At 37.2% G+C, this 16213-nt stretch overlaps 1 protein-coding gene across 2 annotated transcripts in view; it reads right to left on the reverse strand.

The window, feature by feature from the left end:
- The window catches only part of Tup (LIM1_Isl and LIM2_Isl domain-containing protein tup), a 75731-nt gene extending 60300 nt beyond the window's left edge, over nt 1–15431 (reverse strand). For both annotated transcript variants that reach the window (XM_076768921.1, XM_076768920.1), the window contains exon 1: nt 14076–15431. In XM_076768921.1, coding sequence (XP_076625036.1) covers nt 14076–14214 — 139 coding nt within the window. In that variant the 5' untranslated portion in view covers nt 14215–15431. The remainder of the gene's footprint in view (nt 1–14075) is intronic.
- Between the last annotated feature and the right edge of the window lie 782 nt (nt 15432–16213).

Raw genomic sequence — 16213 nt, forward strand, 5'->3', positions numbered from 1 at the left:
TTCTCAACCTAAACTTGTCACTTTAAGCGTTTCTGATTTGGCAATTAAATATCTTCGGTATTTTCGATCGTATAAAACTCCACGAGGTCTCATTCTTCTCGTTATACAGTCCACTTTAAAATACGTTATATACATTTTCCCGATTCGAGGCACCAGAAAAAATTTACGCGACAATATACGAAAACAAAGCACCGACTACTTGCACTTTGACAGTTCAACTTTGAAGCGCTGTACGACCGATCAAAATTATCGTAGAGAGTTAAACAGAGTCTTATTCTCTCCCCTAAAAGCTACTTAACAAAATATTATTTCACACTTTTCGCAAAATTCTGCACAGTTTCGAAGATGCATCCCGAAGACTGAAAAGCTGCATCCTTTTTTTTAACATTTTCGAACGAATTCGTTCCTGCGGTAAACTGAATTTTTTAATTATTGCACTCTGAGAGTCCCGGAGGACTGACGCGTAATAGACACTGTAATAGAGTACCGTTCCATAATAGAATACCTTTTAAGCCAGAGTCATACGCTGCTGACATTGGTTGCTATCGCGCTCGTACGCTTCCGCTTCGTTCAATTTCACATAACTGTGGCAGGCTATAATAATACACCTTTCCTCTCCCATTCTTTTATCGAAGCTCGCGTTACACTCGATGGAGCCAAGAAAGGGAGTCGGAACGATAGGCGGATATTTAAATATTTAAAGCTGACGCCAGGCGAAATTGTACGCGTCGGTGAACGACGAAGAGAAGAGGAATACCGCCATTAATGCCGTCGTTGTTTTCGGCGAACGGAATGCTGATACCGCGTAACTTTCAGGGTCTAGTCATGCAAATGTATGAGCCGTTAATTAAAACCGACGCGAAGCTGCATTTTGTTCGGTCGCAATTGCTGGAAAACATTCTTCCCTTCGAGGACTCGCCAACTCCACCATTCAGATCCTTACGTTTCCTTCACAAAAATGACTCGTTACGATCGTATTGGACAAACTACTGGACAGATTGGTCGAAAAAAGCCAGTTAAATAAGCAAATTTATTAGTTTATGGGGTACCAAAGACTCGAACTCTATCGTTGTTGATAGGACTCTCAGACGATTGACGAAATCTCGACAAAGTAAGTGGAGGACACAAGTGATTCTGTATAGAAACTACCAAAAACCTAGTCCTCATTTATTGTTAGAAGGATTCCCTCATTTGTTCACCAATTCCTCATTCTGATTGTGCCAATCAAGCTACTGGGTCAGAGAGCTGAGACAAATTAGTCGAAATAAACGAGTTAAATAAGCAAATTTGTCAGTTTATGAGGTACCAAAGACTCGAACTCTATCGTTGTTTTAGGACCCTCAGACGATGAACGAAATCTCGACAAAAATGGAGGACACAAGTGATTCTGTATAGAAACTACCAAAAACCTAGTCCTCATTTATTGTTAGAAGGATTCCCTCATTTGTTCACCAATTCCTCATTCTGATTGTGCCAATCAAGCTACTGGGTCAGAGAGTTGAGACAAATTAATCGAAATAAACGAGTTAAATAAGCAAATTTGTCAGTTTATGAGGTACCAAAGACACGAACTCTATCGTTGTTTTAGAACCCTCAGACGATTGACGAAATCTCGACAAAGTAAGTGGCGGACACAAGTGATTCTGTATAGAAACTACCAAAAACCTAGTCCTCATTTATTGTTAGAAGGATTCACTCATTTGTTCACCAATTCCTCATTCTGATTGTGCCAATCAAGCTACTGGGTCAGAGAGCTGAGACAAATTAATCGAAATAAACGAGTTAAATAAGCAAATTTGTCAGTTTATGAGGTACCAAAGACTCGAACTCTATCGTTGTTGATAGGACTCTCAGACGATTGATGAAATCTCGACAAAGTAAGTGGAGGAAACGAGTGATTCTGTCGAGAAACTACCAAAAACCTAGTCCTCATTTATTGTTAGAAAGATTCACAAGGTTTGTTCACCAATTCCTCATTCTGATTGTGCTAATCAAGCTACTGGGTCAGAGAGTTGAAACAAATTAGTCGAAATAAACGAGTTAAATAAGCAAATTTGTCAGTTTATGAGGTACCAAAGACTCGAACTCTATCGTTGTTGATAGGACTCTCAGACGATTGACGAAATCTCGACAAAGTAAGTGGAGGACACAAGTGATTCTGTATAGAAACTACCAAAAACCTAGTCCTCATTTATTGTTAGAAGGATTCCCTCATTTGTTCACCAATTCCTCATTCTGATTGTGCCAATCAAGCTACTGGGTCAGAGAGCTGAGACAAATTAGTCGAAATAAACGAGTTAAATAAGCAAATTTGTCAGTTTATGAGGTACCAAAGACTCGAACTCTATCGTTGTTTTAGGACCCTCAGACGATGAACGAAATCTCGACAAAAATGGAGGACACAAGTGATTCTGTATAGAAACTACCAAAAACCTAGTCCTCATTTATTGTTAGAAGGATTCCCTCATTTGTTCACCAATTCCTCATTCTGATTGTGCCAATCAAGCTACTGGGTCAGAGAGTTGAGACAAATTAATCGAAATAAACGAGTTAAATAAGCAAATTTGTCAGTTTATGAGGTACCAAAGACTCGAACTCTATCGTTGTTTTAGAACCCTCAGACGATTGACGAAATCTCGACAAAGTAAGTGGCGGACACAAGTGATTCTGTATAGAAACTACCAAAAACCTAGTCCTCATTTATTGTTAGAAGGATTCACTCATTTGTTCACCAATTCCTCATTCTGATTGTGCCAATCAAGCTACTGGGTCAGAGAGCTGAGACAAATTAGTCGAAATAAACGAGTTAAATAAGCAAATTTGTCAGTTTATGAGGTACCAAAGACTCGAACTCTATCGTTGTTTTAGGACCCTCAGACGATGAACGAAATCTCGACAAAAATGGAGGACACAAGTGATTCTGTATAGAAACTACCAAAAACCTAGTCCTCATTTATTGTTAGAAGGATTCACTCATTTGTTCACCAATTCCGCATTCTGATTGTGCCAATCAAGCAACTGGGTCAGAGAGCTGAGACAAATTCATGGAAATAAATGAGTTAAATAAGCAAATTTGTCAGTTTATGAGGTACCAAAAATTCGAACTCTATCGTTGTTTTAGGACCCTCAGACGATGAACAAAATCTCGACAAAAATGGAGGACACAAGTGATTCTGTATAGAAACTACCAAAAACCTAGTTCTCATTTATTGTTAGAGGGATTCCCTCATTTGTTCACCAATTCCTCATTCTGATTGTGCCAATCAAGCTACTGGGTCAGAGAGCTAAGACAAATTAATCGAAATAAACGAGTTAAATAAACAAATTTGTCAGTTTATGAGGTACCAAAAACTCGAACTCTATCGTTGTTGATAGGACTCTCAGACGATTGACGAAATCTCGACAAAGTAAGTGGAGGAAACGAGTGATTCTGTATAGAAACTACCAAAAACCTAGTCCTCATTTATTGATATTATTGCAGAAATAAAAATGTTACAAAATAAAGGAATGTTGATCAAATAATTAAACTACTCGAGTGATTTTAGCTGACAAGAAGGTACTAAACACTGTTCATCGACAAAATCATAACAAACGAGCAAATTACACAACTGGGTTCATCTGTTAGCTAGTCATCTTCATCCATTACTATTGGTATCCAAAGTCGTTGATAAAATCCTAACAAAATAAGAGAATCGCACTATAAACACCTAACCCCTTTCATTGTTCTTGAATTAGGTGAATTACACACGTGACTTTATCCGTCAGGAAGGCATCGACGACCTAATTCATTGTCATCAGTGTTGAAAGACGCTTGGAAAAATATTGGAACTACGCAAGAAACTTTAGCTTCCAATAAGGTGCCAAACACCTGAACCCTTTCGTTGTTATTTATGTCATGAAAAGATATGTTTATTGGCGATTGACAGTACTTCGACAAAATAGACGAATTTGACAACTGATATTATTTATCAGAAAGACACCAAAGACATAAACTTTTTCGTTGCTAGCGACGTCTACTGGCACTTTACAGAAGAAGCTAATCGCCTAATTTATATCTTGCTAAGGTACCCAACTTGAAATCTACATTACATGTCAGCTAGTTATAATTAGCTAAGTATAATTACGTAGACATCTGCTACTTACAAGTATCTATTTTATAACTCCCATTAAAAATTTGTTAAAAATTTATTTATTAATATTTGCATCATTCTAGTAGCCTCGATAATCAAGTTCACATTAATTATTTGTTTATACACGTATTCAAACACGTTTACATAACGTAATAAAAATGAACGACAAATTATTTTTGAAAGATTCATTATTACGATCATTATCGTAATCTCTCAAATCCAACCCTAACGTTGATCCTGTGTCATTTGACATTTATCTTAGCTTCTTTCAAAGAGTTTAGAGAGTTTTGCAGGCCACCGTGGACCAACCATTTCTCACCATTTCGAAAATCGTCGCTATTAGAATCGTTCGATGTGGCGAGCCGGGTTACACTTGAGTTTATTTTTGATTGCACCCATGGACCGATTCGTCGGCCGGCTATTCGGCAGTTAAGTAGAAACAAATGAAACGAATTCGTGGAATTCGAACTAAGACCGCGGTCTTCGGTGCCGCTCTAAATAGTTTTTCGAAATCAAACGCGACCGACGGATCGACCCGTTCCTCGTTTTCTTCGTCTCTGTCTCGCTCGATTTTAGCCGAGCAATGGGAATAATTCAGCCCAGGGCCTCGATTATTCAACGCGACCCCTTCCCAACCTCTGCATTTCCTCATTTCACGAATACTTTCTCGATCTTCTATCACCGCGAACTTTATTCCATATTTCGAAAGAGAAATTATTTCCTCGTATATTTATAGCCACCAGTCGATTAATATTAGAATGGATTCGTTCAAGACGCGCCATTTTTGATCCCCCATATTTGGCGCGCAATTCGAGGCTAGGTTTCGAAACTTGTCTTCGATCGTACTTTGTTTTCACGCAATTATATGAATCTTCTCATCGATATTTGCAATTTATGTTAGAAATTCGATAATCTAATAAGTTTTGTAACAGTGATAATTATTTCCTACATATTTATAGTTACGTGTCAATTAATATTGGAATAGATTCGTCGAAGACGCGCCATATCTGGTCCCCCATATTTGGCGCGCAATTTGAGGCTAGGTTTCGAAATTTGTCTTCGATCGTACTTTGTTTTCACGCAATTATATGAATCTTCTCATCGATATTTGCAATTTATGTTAGAAATTCGATAATCTAATAAGTTTTGTAACAGTGATAATTATTTCTTACATATTTATAGTTACGAGTCAATTAATATTGGAATAGATTCGTCGAAGACGCGCCATTTTTGATCCCCCATATTTGGCGCGCAATTCGAGGCTAGGTTTCGAAACTTGTCTTCGATCGTACTTTGTTTTCACGCAATTGTATAAATCGTCTCATCGATATTTGCAATTTATGTTTGAAATTCGATAATCTAATAAGTTTTGTAACAGTGATAATTATTTCCTACATATTTATAGTTACGAGTCAATTAATATTGGAATAGATTCGTCGAAGACGCGCCATTTCTGGTCCCCCATATTTGGCGCGCAATTCGAGACTAGGTCTCGAAACTTATCTTCGATCGTACTTTGTTTTCACGCAATCATATAAACCACCTCGTGGATATTTGCAATTTACATTTGAAGTTCGATAATCTAGTAAGTTGTGCAATAATAATAATAATTATTGTCAAGGAAATACAGTAATTTTCGATATCGTCCATCAACTCGTTAATTGACATAAATTAACTAATATTAGAATTAGATAAGTAAAACGATACATGGTATTGCGTTTTTTTTATGCTGTTTAAGAACGTAGACAGAAAAATGTATTATGCCATTTAGAAAATATCGCGGTTTATCGAAAAAAGTGCATTTCCACTTCTGGTTTTCTAGAAAATAGTTTTGGTATAATTTAAGGTTAAATTTGAAAAGCGGCCTTCGTCTTTAAATATTTTGTCCTTATGCAATTAGACAATCAATCTATTATGACACTCAAGAGTTTCACGCGATATGCGTAACAAACATGTAGCGACACTATTAATAATAATTTCTGAGAGTTTATTGTTCAACAACGAATTCATTTGAAATATTTAATTGTTATTATAATTATTTAAAGCGTTTACTATAGAATAATGAATTCAATTTAATAATAACGTAACAAGTAAGGTAGCTAATAAAAAATTGCAAATTTTATTGAATGTTTCATTAGTAAATAGTATTGAGAAACTTGAAGGAGACTCAATGTTCATTTTTATGCATTCCTTTCGAAAACAAAATATAAGAAACTATTTTAGTCAAATAAATATTCCCCAAGTACAAGTAGATTGTATAATAATACTAAACATTTCCGAGAGATTAGCATTATTAGATTGAATTCGTTACAATTCAAAACTAATTTTAATCGTATATTTTAATAGTATAAAAAAGAATTTTTATTCTCAGTTTTCAACCTTTTCTGGCCCCTCAATATAAAAATTGATAAAAAAGATATGAAAATTTGGTGGACCGTAAAAAGCAATCATTTATTTTACACGTTGCAAGCACAAATTCGAGTTAAATTTTTCGTTGATTAAAAAAAACCCAGTTTTCAACCCTTTTCGGGCCTTCGGAATAAAAATTGATAGAAAAGATATGAAAATTTGGTGGACCGTAAAAAGCCAATCATTCATTTTACACGTTGCAAGCACAAATTCGAGTTAAATTTTTCGTTGATTAAAAAAAACCCAGTTTTCAAGCCTTTTGGGACCCTCGGAATAAAAATTGATAAAAAAGATATGAAAATTTGGTGGACCGTAAAAAGCCAATCATTCATTTTACATGCTACGAACACAGTTTCGAGTTTTCTCAGAGAGCTGATGGAACCGGATTAGAATAAAATTGATCGAAACACGTCGGCTGATTTTTGTTTATCCATCGCGACAGAATTACGGCGCGAACGTTTCGAATAAATTGCAGTCGGATTTGCGTCGTTGCCTTATTCATAAACGATGTCGCGGCGCAATAATTACACACGATAGACGCACGGATATTAGTGTTCGGACAATGTAATTACCATCGATGTACGGGATCCACGATCGTTCGCGAAACATGGAAAATACGTGTTAAACTAGCCGCCGTAACAGCGGGTAATGTTCAACGATAGACAGTTATCGTCGTATCGTTGTACGCTACTGAATATTCTATAGCCACGGGAGATCGTGTTGGCGAATTATCTGATTCGAGAAAGCACATATGGGGGCTTGACTTCTGTCAATGAATTACTTTCAGTGGTTGTTCTTTTGAAATGTTTCACCCCAGGAGCCTGGGGGCTACTCGGATATATCGCAAATATTCCAACGATTCGAATATCTAAGCATTCGATCGCCGACATTCGAATAGTTTTGCACGCATAATGTCGCAATTTTATTTATCACAGTATTCGTTGCAACGAAAATATGCTACCAATCGATCTTGATTTTAAAACATCTAAAAATATAAAACAGTTTTCGAGTTTTACTGATTACCATTGATTATATGTGTTTTTGTCTAATCTTTGGTCAGATACGGTTTGTGGTGATTTTTAAATTGGTGATATTTTTATATTAGTTAGAGACGTGATAGCTTTGTCAATGTATTTATTTTATTACTTTCTGTGGTTGTTCTTTTGAAATGATTCACCCCAGGAGCCTGGGGGCTACTCGGATATATCGCAAATATTCCAACGATTCGAATATCTAAGCATTCGATCGCCGACATTCGAATAGTTTTGCACGCATAATGTCGCAATTTTATTTATCACAGTATTCGTTGCAACGAAAATATGCTACCAATCGATCTCGATTTTAAAACATCTAAAAATAGAAAACAGTTTTCGAGTTTTACTGATTACCATTAATTATATGTGTTTTTGCCTAATCTTTGGTCAGATACGGTTTGTGGTGATTTTTGAATTGACGATATTTTTATATTATTTAGAGACGTGATAGCTTTGTTAATGTATTTATTTTATCACTTTCAGTGGCTGTTCTTTTGAAATGTTTCACCCCAGGAGCCTGGGGGCTACTCGGATATATCGCAAATATTCCAACGATTCGAATATCTAAGCATTCGATCGCCGACATTCGAATAGTTTTGCACGCATAATGTCGCAATTTTATTTATCACAGTATTCGTTGCAACGAAAATATGCTACCAATCGATCTCGATTTTAAAACATCTAAAAATAGAAAACAGTTTTCGAGTTTTACTGATTACCATTAATTATATGTGTTTTTGTCTAATCTTTGGTCAGATACGGTTTGTGGTGATTTTTAAATTGGCGATATTTTTATATTAGTTAGAGACGTGACAGCTTTGTCAATGTATTTATTTTATTACTTTCTGTGGTTGTTCTTTTGAAATGTTTCACCCCAGGAGCCTGGGGGCTACTCGGATATATCGCAAATATTCCAACGATTCGAATATCTAAGCATTCGATCACCGACATTCGAATAGTTTAGCACGCATAATGTCGCAATTTTATTTATCACAGTATTCGTTGCAACGAAAATATGCTACCAATCGATCTCGATTTTAAAACATCTAAAAATAGAAAACAGTTTTCGAGTTTTACTGATTACCATTGATTATATGTGTTTTTGTCTAATCTTTGGTCAGATACGGTTTGTGGTGATTTTTAAATTGACGATATTTTTATATTAGTTAGGGACGTGATAGCTTTGTCAATGTATTTATTTTATTACTTTCTGTGGTTGTTCTTTTGAAATGTTTCACCCCAGGAGCCTGGGGGCTACTCGGATATATCGCAAATATTCCAACGATTCGAATATCTAAGCATTCGATCGCCGACATTCGAATAGTTTTGCACGCATAATGTCGCAATTTTATTTATCACAGTATTCGTTGCAACGAAAATATGCTACCAATCGATCTCGATTTTAAAACATCTAAAAATAGAAAACAGTTTTCGAGTTTTACTGATTACCATTAATTATACAGGGTGGTCGACCACCCTGGGAAAAATTTTAATGGAAGATTCTACAGGTCAAAATAAGACGAAAATTAAGAATACCAATTTGTTGATGGAGGCTTCGTTAAAAAGTTATTAACGTTTAAAATTTCATACGTATTGAATTTCTTTTCTCGAAAATGCGCAGGATTTCGGGGGTATATCTATTGACCAAAAATAATTATAATTGACCCCTGCAACTGAAAATAATTTTTTTAGAACGATTCAAAACTTTTCATTTTCGTCGAAAAATATAGGCATCCAAACCCCTATTGATTTTTCTTAAAAATTAGTTTTCGATTTTTAGTAATTTTATTTGACGCCCTACAGGAAAGTTGTGTAATACTTTTTTGTAGGTACCCTTGAGCTCTACTTCAGAAAAAAGTTTCAATAAAATACACTCACTATTATAGAGGTTATGGTCGTTTGAATATTAGACTATTTTTATGTGGTTTTTCTCATTTTTCGGGGTCAGGGACCAACTTTTCGAATATTTTTGCGATTTCTACATATTTTCCATTAAAATACGCGTCGTTTGCCTTTTTAAACATCAAAATCGTCCAATCCGTTCAGAAGTTATGATGTTTTAAAGATTCGCATGAAATTTCAGGGTAGCATTTCTGATTAGAAATTATATTTTCGGTAATGAATTTTTTTCTCGAAAGTGCGTAGGATTTCGGAGGTATGTGTAATGATAAAAAATAATTGTAATTGACCCCCGCCGCCGAAAATAATTTTTCCAGAACGATTTGAAATTTTTGAATTTAATTGTTAATAACTCTTTAACGATACCTCAGTCAAAAAATTGATATTCTTGATTTTCGTCTCATTTTGGCCCCTAGAATCTTCCATTAAAATTTTTCCCAGGGATGGCCTAACATCCTGTATGTGTTTTTGCCTAATCTTTGGTCAGATACGGTTTGTGATGATTTTTAATACTAGATTTACGGAAGCCGTCAATTTGACGGATGTCAGTTCCATAATTAAAACTGCAAAGCGCGTTAATATTATTTTTTAACAACTTATGTTGAATTTGTTTGATGCAATGACATGAATACATATTCTAATTAAAAGAAAAATCGTATTTTAAGGTAATCGTCAACACGAAAGGTATAAATAAATATACGTGCGATCAATGCCCGTAAATCTAGTGTTAAATTGGCAATATTTTTATATTAGTTAGACACGTGATAGTTTTTGTTATAATATTTATTTTGTAGTGCTAAAAATTATGAATTGAACATTTTTTAGATCTGCAAGATTGTAAATGAAGATGTCTTTAGTTGACAGGATAGGGAAATTAGAAATTACGAATTTTCTATTATAGGTCACGATATTTACAGTATGTTAGTAAGTGTCATTGGTAAAATCGAATATCGTCGATCGTTTGTTTCAAGTGAAATATGAATTTTGCACAAGTGTCTCGATAGAATCAAAAATTTCGCTGTTGGCACCCACCTCCCAGAACTCATATTTTATATTCGTTGTAAAAGACATCGCAGAAAGTGCTTCTAAACCTATTAAGTCGTATTACTGCCAGCGTTTCAGCGGAGTAACTTTTCGGTTCGCGAACGAGTCGCGTTCCAAGACATTCGTTATGTGTATCTCGCATTCCTGAGTTTATATAACACATAAAAATGAAATAAAACGTAAATTTATCAGTAAGATTTAAATTCTCCTCGCATTAAAATTTTTATATTCAAAACAAAATTTTAAGGACGCATTAAAAAGGAAAGAATCATACGTATATCGATAAAATTTGTAATTCTCTTGACATTAAAATTTTTCTATTCGGAATAACATTTAAAGAACACGGAAAAAAATCGAGGGAATCATAAATTTATCAACGAGGATATTAAATTGCAAATTAATTAAATACATAAAATAGAAATAAATTGTAAATATATTGATAAAGGTTTTAATGTTTTCGATATCATATTTTGTATATTTAAAACGAAATTTTAATTTGCAAATTTCAAATAACCTATCGTATTTCTGTCTGAATCTTTCCATGGTGAATTTCGTGCGGAGGCGAGGGGCTCTGTACCATAAAAATACTACGAGAACAAATATTCTTTTAAATAACAAACATATGTTCTAATAAAATGAAATGAGTCGATTGTTTCTCCTTGATTGCTAGACGAAAATTGGTTTCCACGGGGAAGTGTTCAAAATACACACATTATGGCCGCGAAATAGCTATCCTTTTGCGGTAACAGTGGGCATAAAGTTCGAAGAAACCTGTATTCGTGTTTATTGGTTCGCAGTTAGATCGAGTGAAACACGACGCGACAGCCGTCGGCGGAAATTTGTTGCGATTACGTTGCGTCGAACATCGTTCGATACTCATTCGAGATCAATTATCATTATCTCTTCGCTGATCACCGTTGGGTGTCCTCTTATCTCAAAACTCGAAAAGAAAAGTGACCTTTGGATCCATTTATTAATTTTCTTTTTATACGAATAATTATCATCTTACGCAATTCTGTCAACAAAACACATAGTCAATTTCTATCTAGTCCAAATCACTATCATTCCACTCTTAATTCCATCGAACTTATAATTTACCATTTTCTGAAATTTCCTTCGAACGATAAATAATTCACGAGGGCAATTTTCAGCAATTTATTCGTAACGTTTATCCGATCGAACTGTCAATGTTCGCTTGTTCCTCGCAAAATATCCCATAATTGAAATTTTTATTTAATGAATGATAAATGGATATCTTTGATTTGTTATTCAGAATTCTCTAGAAAAAGATTGTCAAAGCCAAAAGACTTTACATTATTTTTTGATTCGTATAACAAAAATGTTTCGATGTCATTTCTTTTTAACATCATCGATTTTCTCAATTTTTTATTTTATGGAGTTGAGTCCTTTCACTTGCAACATGTCTATTTCTAGGTTATGGCGACGTACACGTGGTTTCGTTTATACAGGTTCTTACATGTTAAATGAAATTATAATGATAAATATAACCACTTTGTTCTATGTTTGAACATCGTAAAAAACAAAATTTGTAAATTACGTTGTACGTTCAAGGAAGTTAGAATGTATACAAGTTTATAAGATAGGATAAATGAGAAAAGCTATTATTGTTTTAGGTTAAATGTGAATTTTATGTTGTTGTGTTAGAAAATTAATACAAAATTGTTTCTATGGGATATTTCACTAATGTATGATGGGAAAAGATTCGAAACGTGCCTTTATTCTGTAATTGATTCTGTAGTGAGATAGTGAGATTAAGTTCAACGTAACAATGGATTCTACGTAAACAATAATGTATTATTAAAAAAATGTGTAAGTTGTTGCAAATCATTCCTTCTAAATTTATTTATAATATATAAGCAAGAAATTGTCGATACACTTATTTTTTTAATTATATATTATGGTTAGTGTATGCACGTTGCTGAAGGATCGTTGCAAATAATATTATTTCAGATTGTTTATCGTTATATTTAGAGTTCAGAATCGATGCTCGACAACAGTAAATAAGTATTCGAAATATGAATGGTTAAAAACAATGTGGAAAAGTTTCAGAGAATTTGTAGAAAGCGATCGAAGACGTCGAAGCGATCGCCATTGACGCGATTTTGGAACAAAACGTTTCATCGAAGTCCATTGTCGTTTGACGATGACTCGTTTATCGATGTATAATATCATGATATTGGATTAACGCGAATCCATCGATTAGAACATTTTCCGCAAATTTTGGCACGAACGCGAGCCAGCCATCGTTCGATCCGATTATTGCGTTCCCAACGTTTCCCATCCATAAAATATTCACTGACGCAGATCTGCCACGGCTGCCATTTTCTACGATTTCGCGCGACTATCATGTCTCGTAATGACGTTAATGTTTGACAAATATAATTTATTGGATTCGAGAATACGTTCGAACGGATTTTACGAATAATCTAAAGTCGGTCGTACGCTAAACAAACTCACGGTTCCACGTTTCAAACGCGAAATACAATGGAAAATTGTTGGACTTTCGAACGAATTTCATTATTGTAAATACATTCGTATTAAAACTTATCTATATTATAATTTAATACGATCTATTAGGGTGTCGACAAGTGGAGGGGATGGTCGCTAAGCAACAAGTAGACTCGAGACAGTAGTGGGGATAGACTGTGAATGACTAGTAGTCGTTGAATTAGCTACCTCGCTTATTGCAACGAACATCGGTCACGATTTCTTGCAGTTATCGAGGTTCTACAGCACGTTGGCCAGAAAATTCTTTAAAAACACTCATTTAATCTATCGTATCGTATATTGTTTTGTTGATAACTACTCGAAGCTTCTGTCAGGTATTCTGACCAAACTATGAACATTTTCTGTTTTCATTCACATGGTTCTCAAATTTTCAATACATCATTCGACGTTTCAACCACATATGCAAATTCTCTCGATCAAATAACTTCAATTTCTATTCTATCCTTTTATTTGTATCAACAACCAAGCAACTATGTTCAACTCAAAGTTTTTTAATTTAGAATAAAATCGTTAAGTCTAAGATTTAAGATATTAAATTTCCAAAATTCGAACTTGATGTATAATTTGTCTCTAAAGTGCAGGACACGCACGTGGTCGAAACAACGAATACGATATTTGGGAAATAAAGTAGCCTCAACGAACACAATTTACTTAACACTCAAGCTTTTCGACTTGACGTTTCTTCCTCGATATAATATCAAAGAAACAAATATTTAAATATAAAACTACGAAGTTTTCAATACTTTCAACTTTGTTTGTAACTAATGTCTCCAATTATTACAATACAATTCGGTTTCGCGTAAATTAATATTTGTGTTACATCTTGTTTCGTAATAAAGCTTTTCTTGAACAAACAAGTACACAATTTTGGGGATCCAACTGTCGCGTCGAAACGTTCGTTAAGCATGTTTTCATTTATTCGTTATTTTTCCGACGAAAGGTCATTTGTCAGTAACGATTATGTCAGTTTCGAGACGAAAGATCCGCGATCGGTTAATAAAAAGTTGGAATACATGGGTGGTATACGTACTTTGGGAAGTGAGGTCACCAGGCTCGTGCTGTATGTTAACGGGTGAGATTTTCACTGACCTTGGAGGGCCCTGAAGGCTGAGGGGCCCGGGCCCCCCGGCAGTGCCCAACCTCTGCATCGCCGCACCCCCGATTTCCATCGCTCTTCCAGCCCTGCGCACCTCCTTCGACGATTTTCGAGCAATTTTGAGGCCTTCGCGCCAAGTACGACCGCCGGTCGTACTTACTTTCTCGAAATAACTTGACGAAAGTTCGAACCTCGAAGGCTACACCTCCTTTTCTCAAATCACAGTGTACGAGTCGCGGACAAGTCGTTGTTTCAACCTTCGTGCACTCGACGACACCTCATCCGAGCGTCGAGAACCAAATTTTTACGATTCGAGCTTCCACTTTCCAGCCAAAAACCAAAAAAAAACCCAGTCTCCTCGATCGTTCAAAGTACGGAATAATTCGATCAACACTCGCTCATCCCCCAAGTTTCCGCGCGAGACTTCGAGAATCGTTGATTTCACAGTCGATCGTCGGTCACATAACCAAAAAATCGACGCACAGATATCGCTTAGAGTTCTCGTACGCACAGGTTTCACGCTCCGATCGTCGGATCCGCGCAGCGAGTTTCGCACGTCCGACGACAGTTCGCCGGAACCCACGCCATTTTGCTTCGTTTACGTCCTCCGGGAAGGGTGCTACGCCAACAGGAACTCACTGTTACCGACGTCGATCGCTCTCCGCGCGACTTCCGGCCGTCATAACACGGCTACCTCGATCGCGGATGCTCTCAATCCCTCGTCACTCGCGTTAATCCATCCGTCTGGATCGCTCGAATTCTTCCAAAGTCGTTCGCGGCTACCTTTCCAGAGCCGACTGATCGATCCTCCGCATTCTTGCCGCGTTTCTGCGCAGATCTGCCGAGCGGTTCGATTGCTGGGCTGGTCCTGCGAACCCCTCGATAGGTCCCAGCGTCGATCGTGGCCGGTATCCCAGGGTTTTCAGCGTGTCTCCGGGTTCGCGGTCACCTGGACGTTCGGTGGGATCAGCGGGAACCGTGACCCTGGGGTTGGATTCCGGGACACGCACCATCCATCACCAAAAAGGAGCGTCGAGAGTCGCGCGCGTGTACGATTATTCCGTTATCACTCGCGGGCGGGAGCGGGCGTCGATCGTGGTGGCGAACGCGAGAGGAAAAAAAAAAATACTGACGAAAACGGGGTGGACGGGGGAGAGGGAGAGGGCTCTGAGGCAGAGAGAGAAGGAAGAGAGAGAAAAAAGAGAGAGAGAGGACACGTTACACGACACAACACCAACGAAACTGACGGCGCGGGGCCCTGGGAGGCACTGACTGCCGGTTAGGCTCCTATAGAACCCAACCTAACCACCCGATGCCCCCACCTTCGAGGTCGACCTTTTCGACCCCACTCCGAGGTCGGTTACCACCACCCCAGGTTCCTCGATCACGTCCTATCCGGTGGCGAGGATCCGTGCCTCGGTTCCACGCCGACGTCGAACCATTCGTTCTCCCGATGGAGTCGACTCTGTCGCTTCCACGCCTCCTGGGGGCAGCTGCGGCACACTTGGCCGGCTCGAGCCGCCAACAAAATGGCCGACAGACCTAATCGATTCGTACCCTACCCTCTCCTCTGCGTTTTATTTCGCCTCTTTCTCGCGTACAAGCGATACCTTCTCTCTCGCGCCTCCTACGTCCGTTGCCGCTGGGTCCTCCAGCTTACGCGATCGCGTCCTCGACGCCCGGTGGCCACAGCCACCCGAAAGACGCTACACGTCCCTGACAGAGCCAAATCAGTTCCCGGAGTCGTTCGTCGATCGGTGGTGAAAACTTGCCCTTTCGAATTCGATAACCGTAAAAATTCATTACTAGACTGTGGACCTCTATGCAAATTCGTATTTTTATTAATAGAATTTATGAAATGGGAGCTTTGTAGAGGGTTGCTTCAACCCTCCGATATAATAATTCGTATCTTACTTTATTTCTTATACGTTTGTAGCTTTTTGAGAATTAAAATTTTCCATAGATGCATAAACATCCGCAGTCTATTAAAACTAGCAGTATCAAAATTATGCAAACTGATCCTTTCGAATTCGATAACCATAGAAATTTAGTACTAGTCTGTGGATCTGTAT

Source organism: Colletes latitarsis, chromosome 7 (assembly GCF_051014445.1).
Source record: "Colletes latitarsis isolate SP2378_abdomen chromosome 7, iyColLati1, whole genome shotgun sequence".
Lineage (NCBI taxonomy): Eukaryota > Metazoa > Arthropoda > Insecta > Hymenoptera > Colletidae > Colletes > Colletes latitarsis.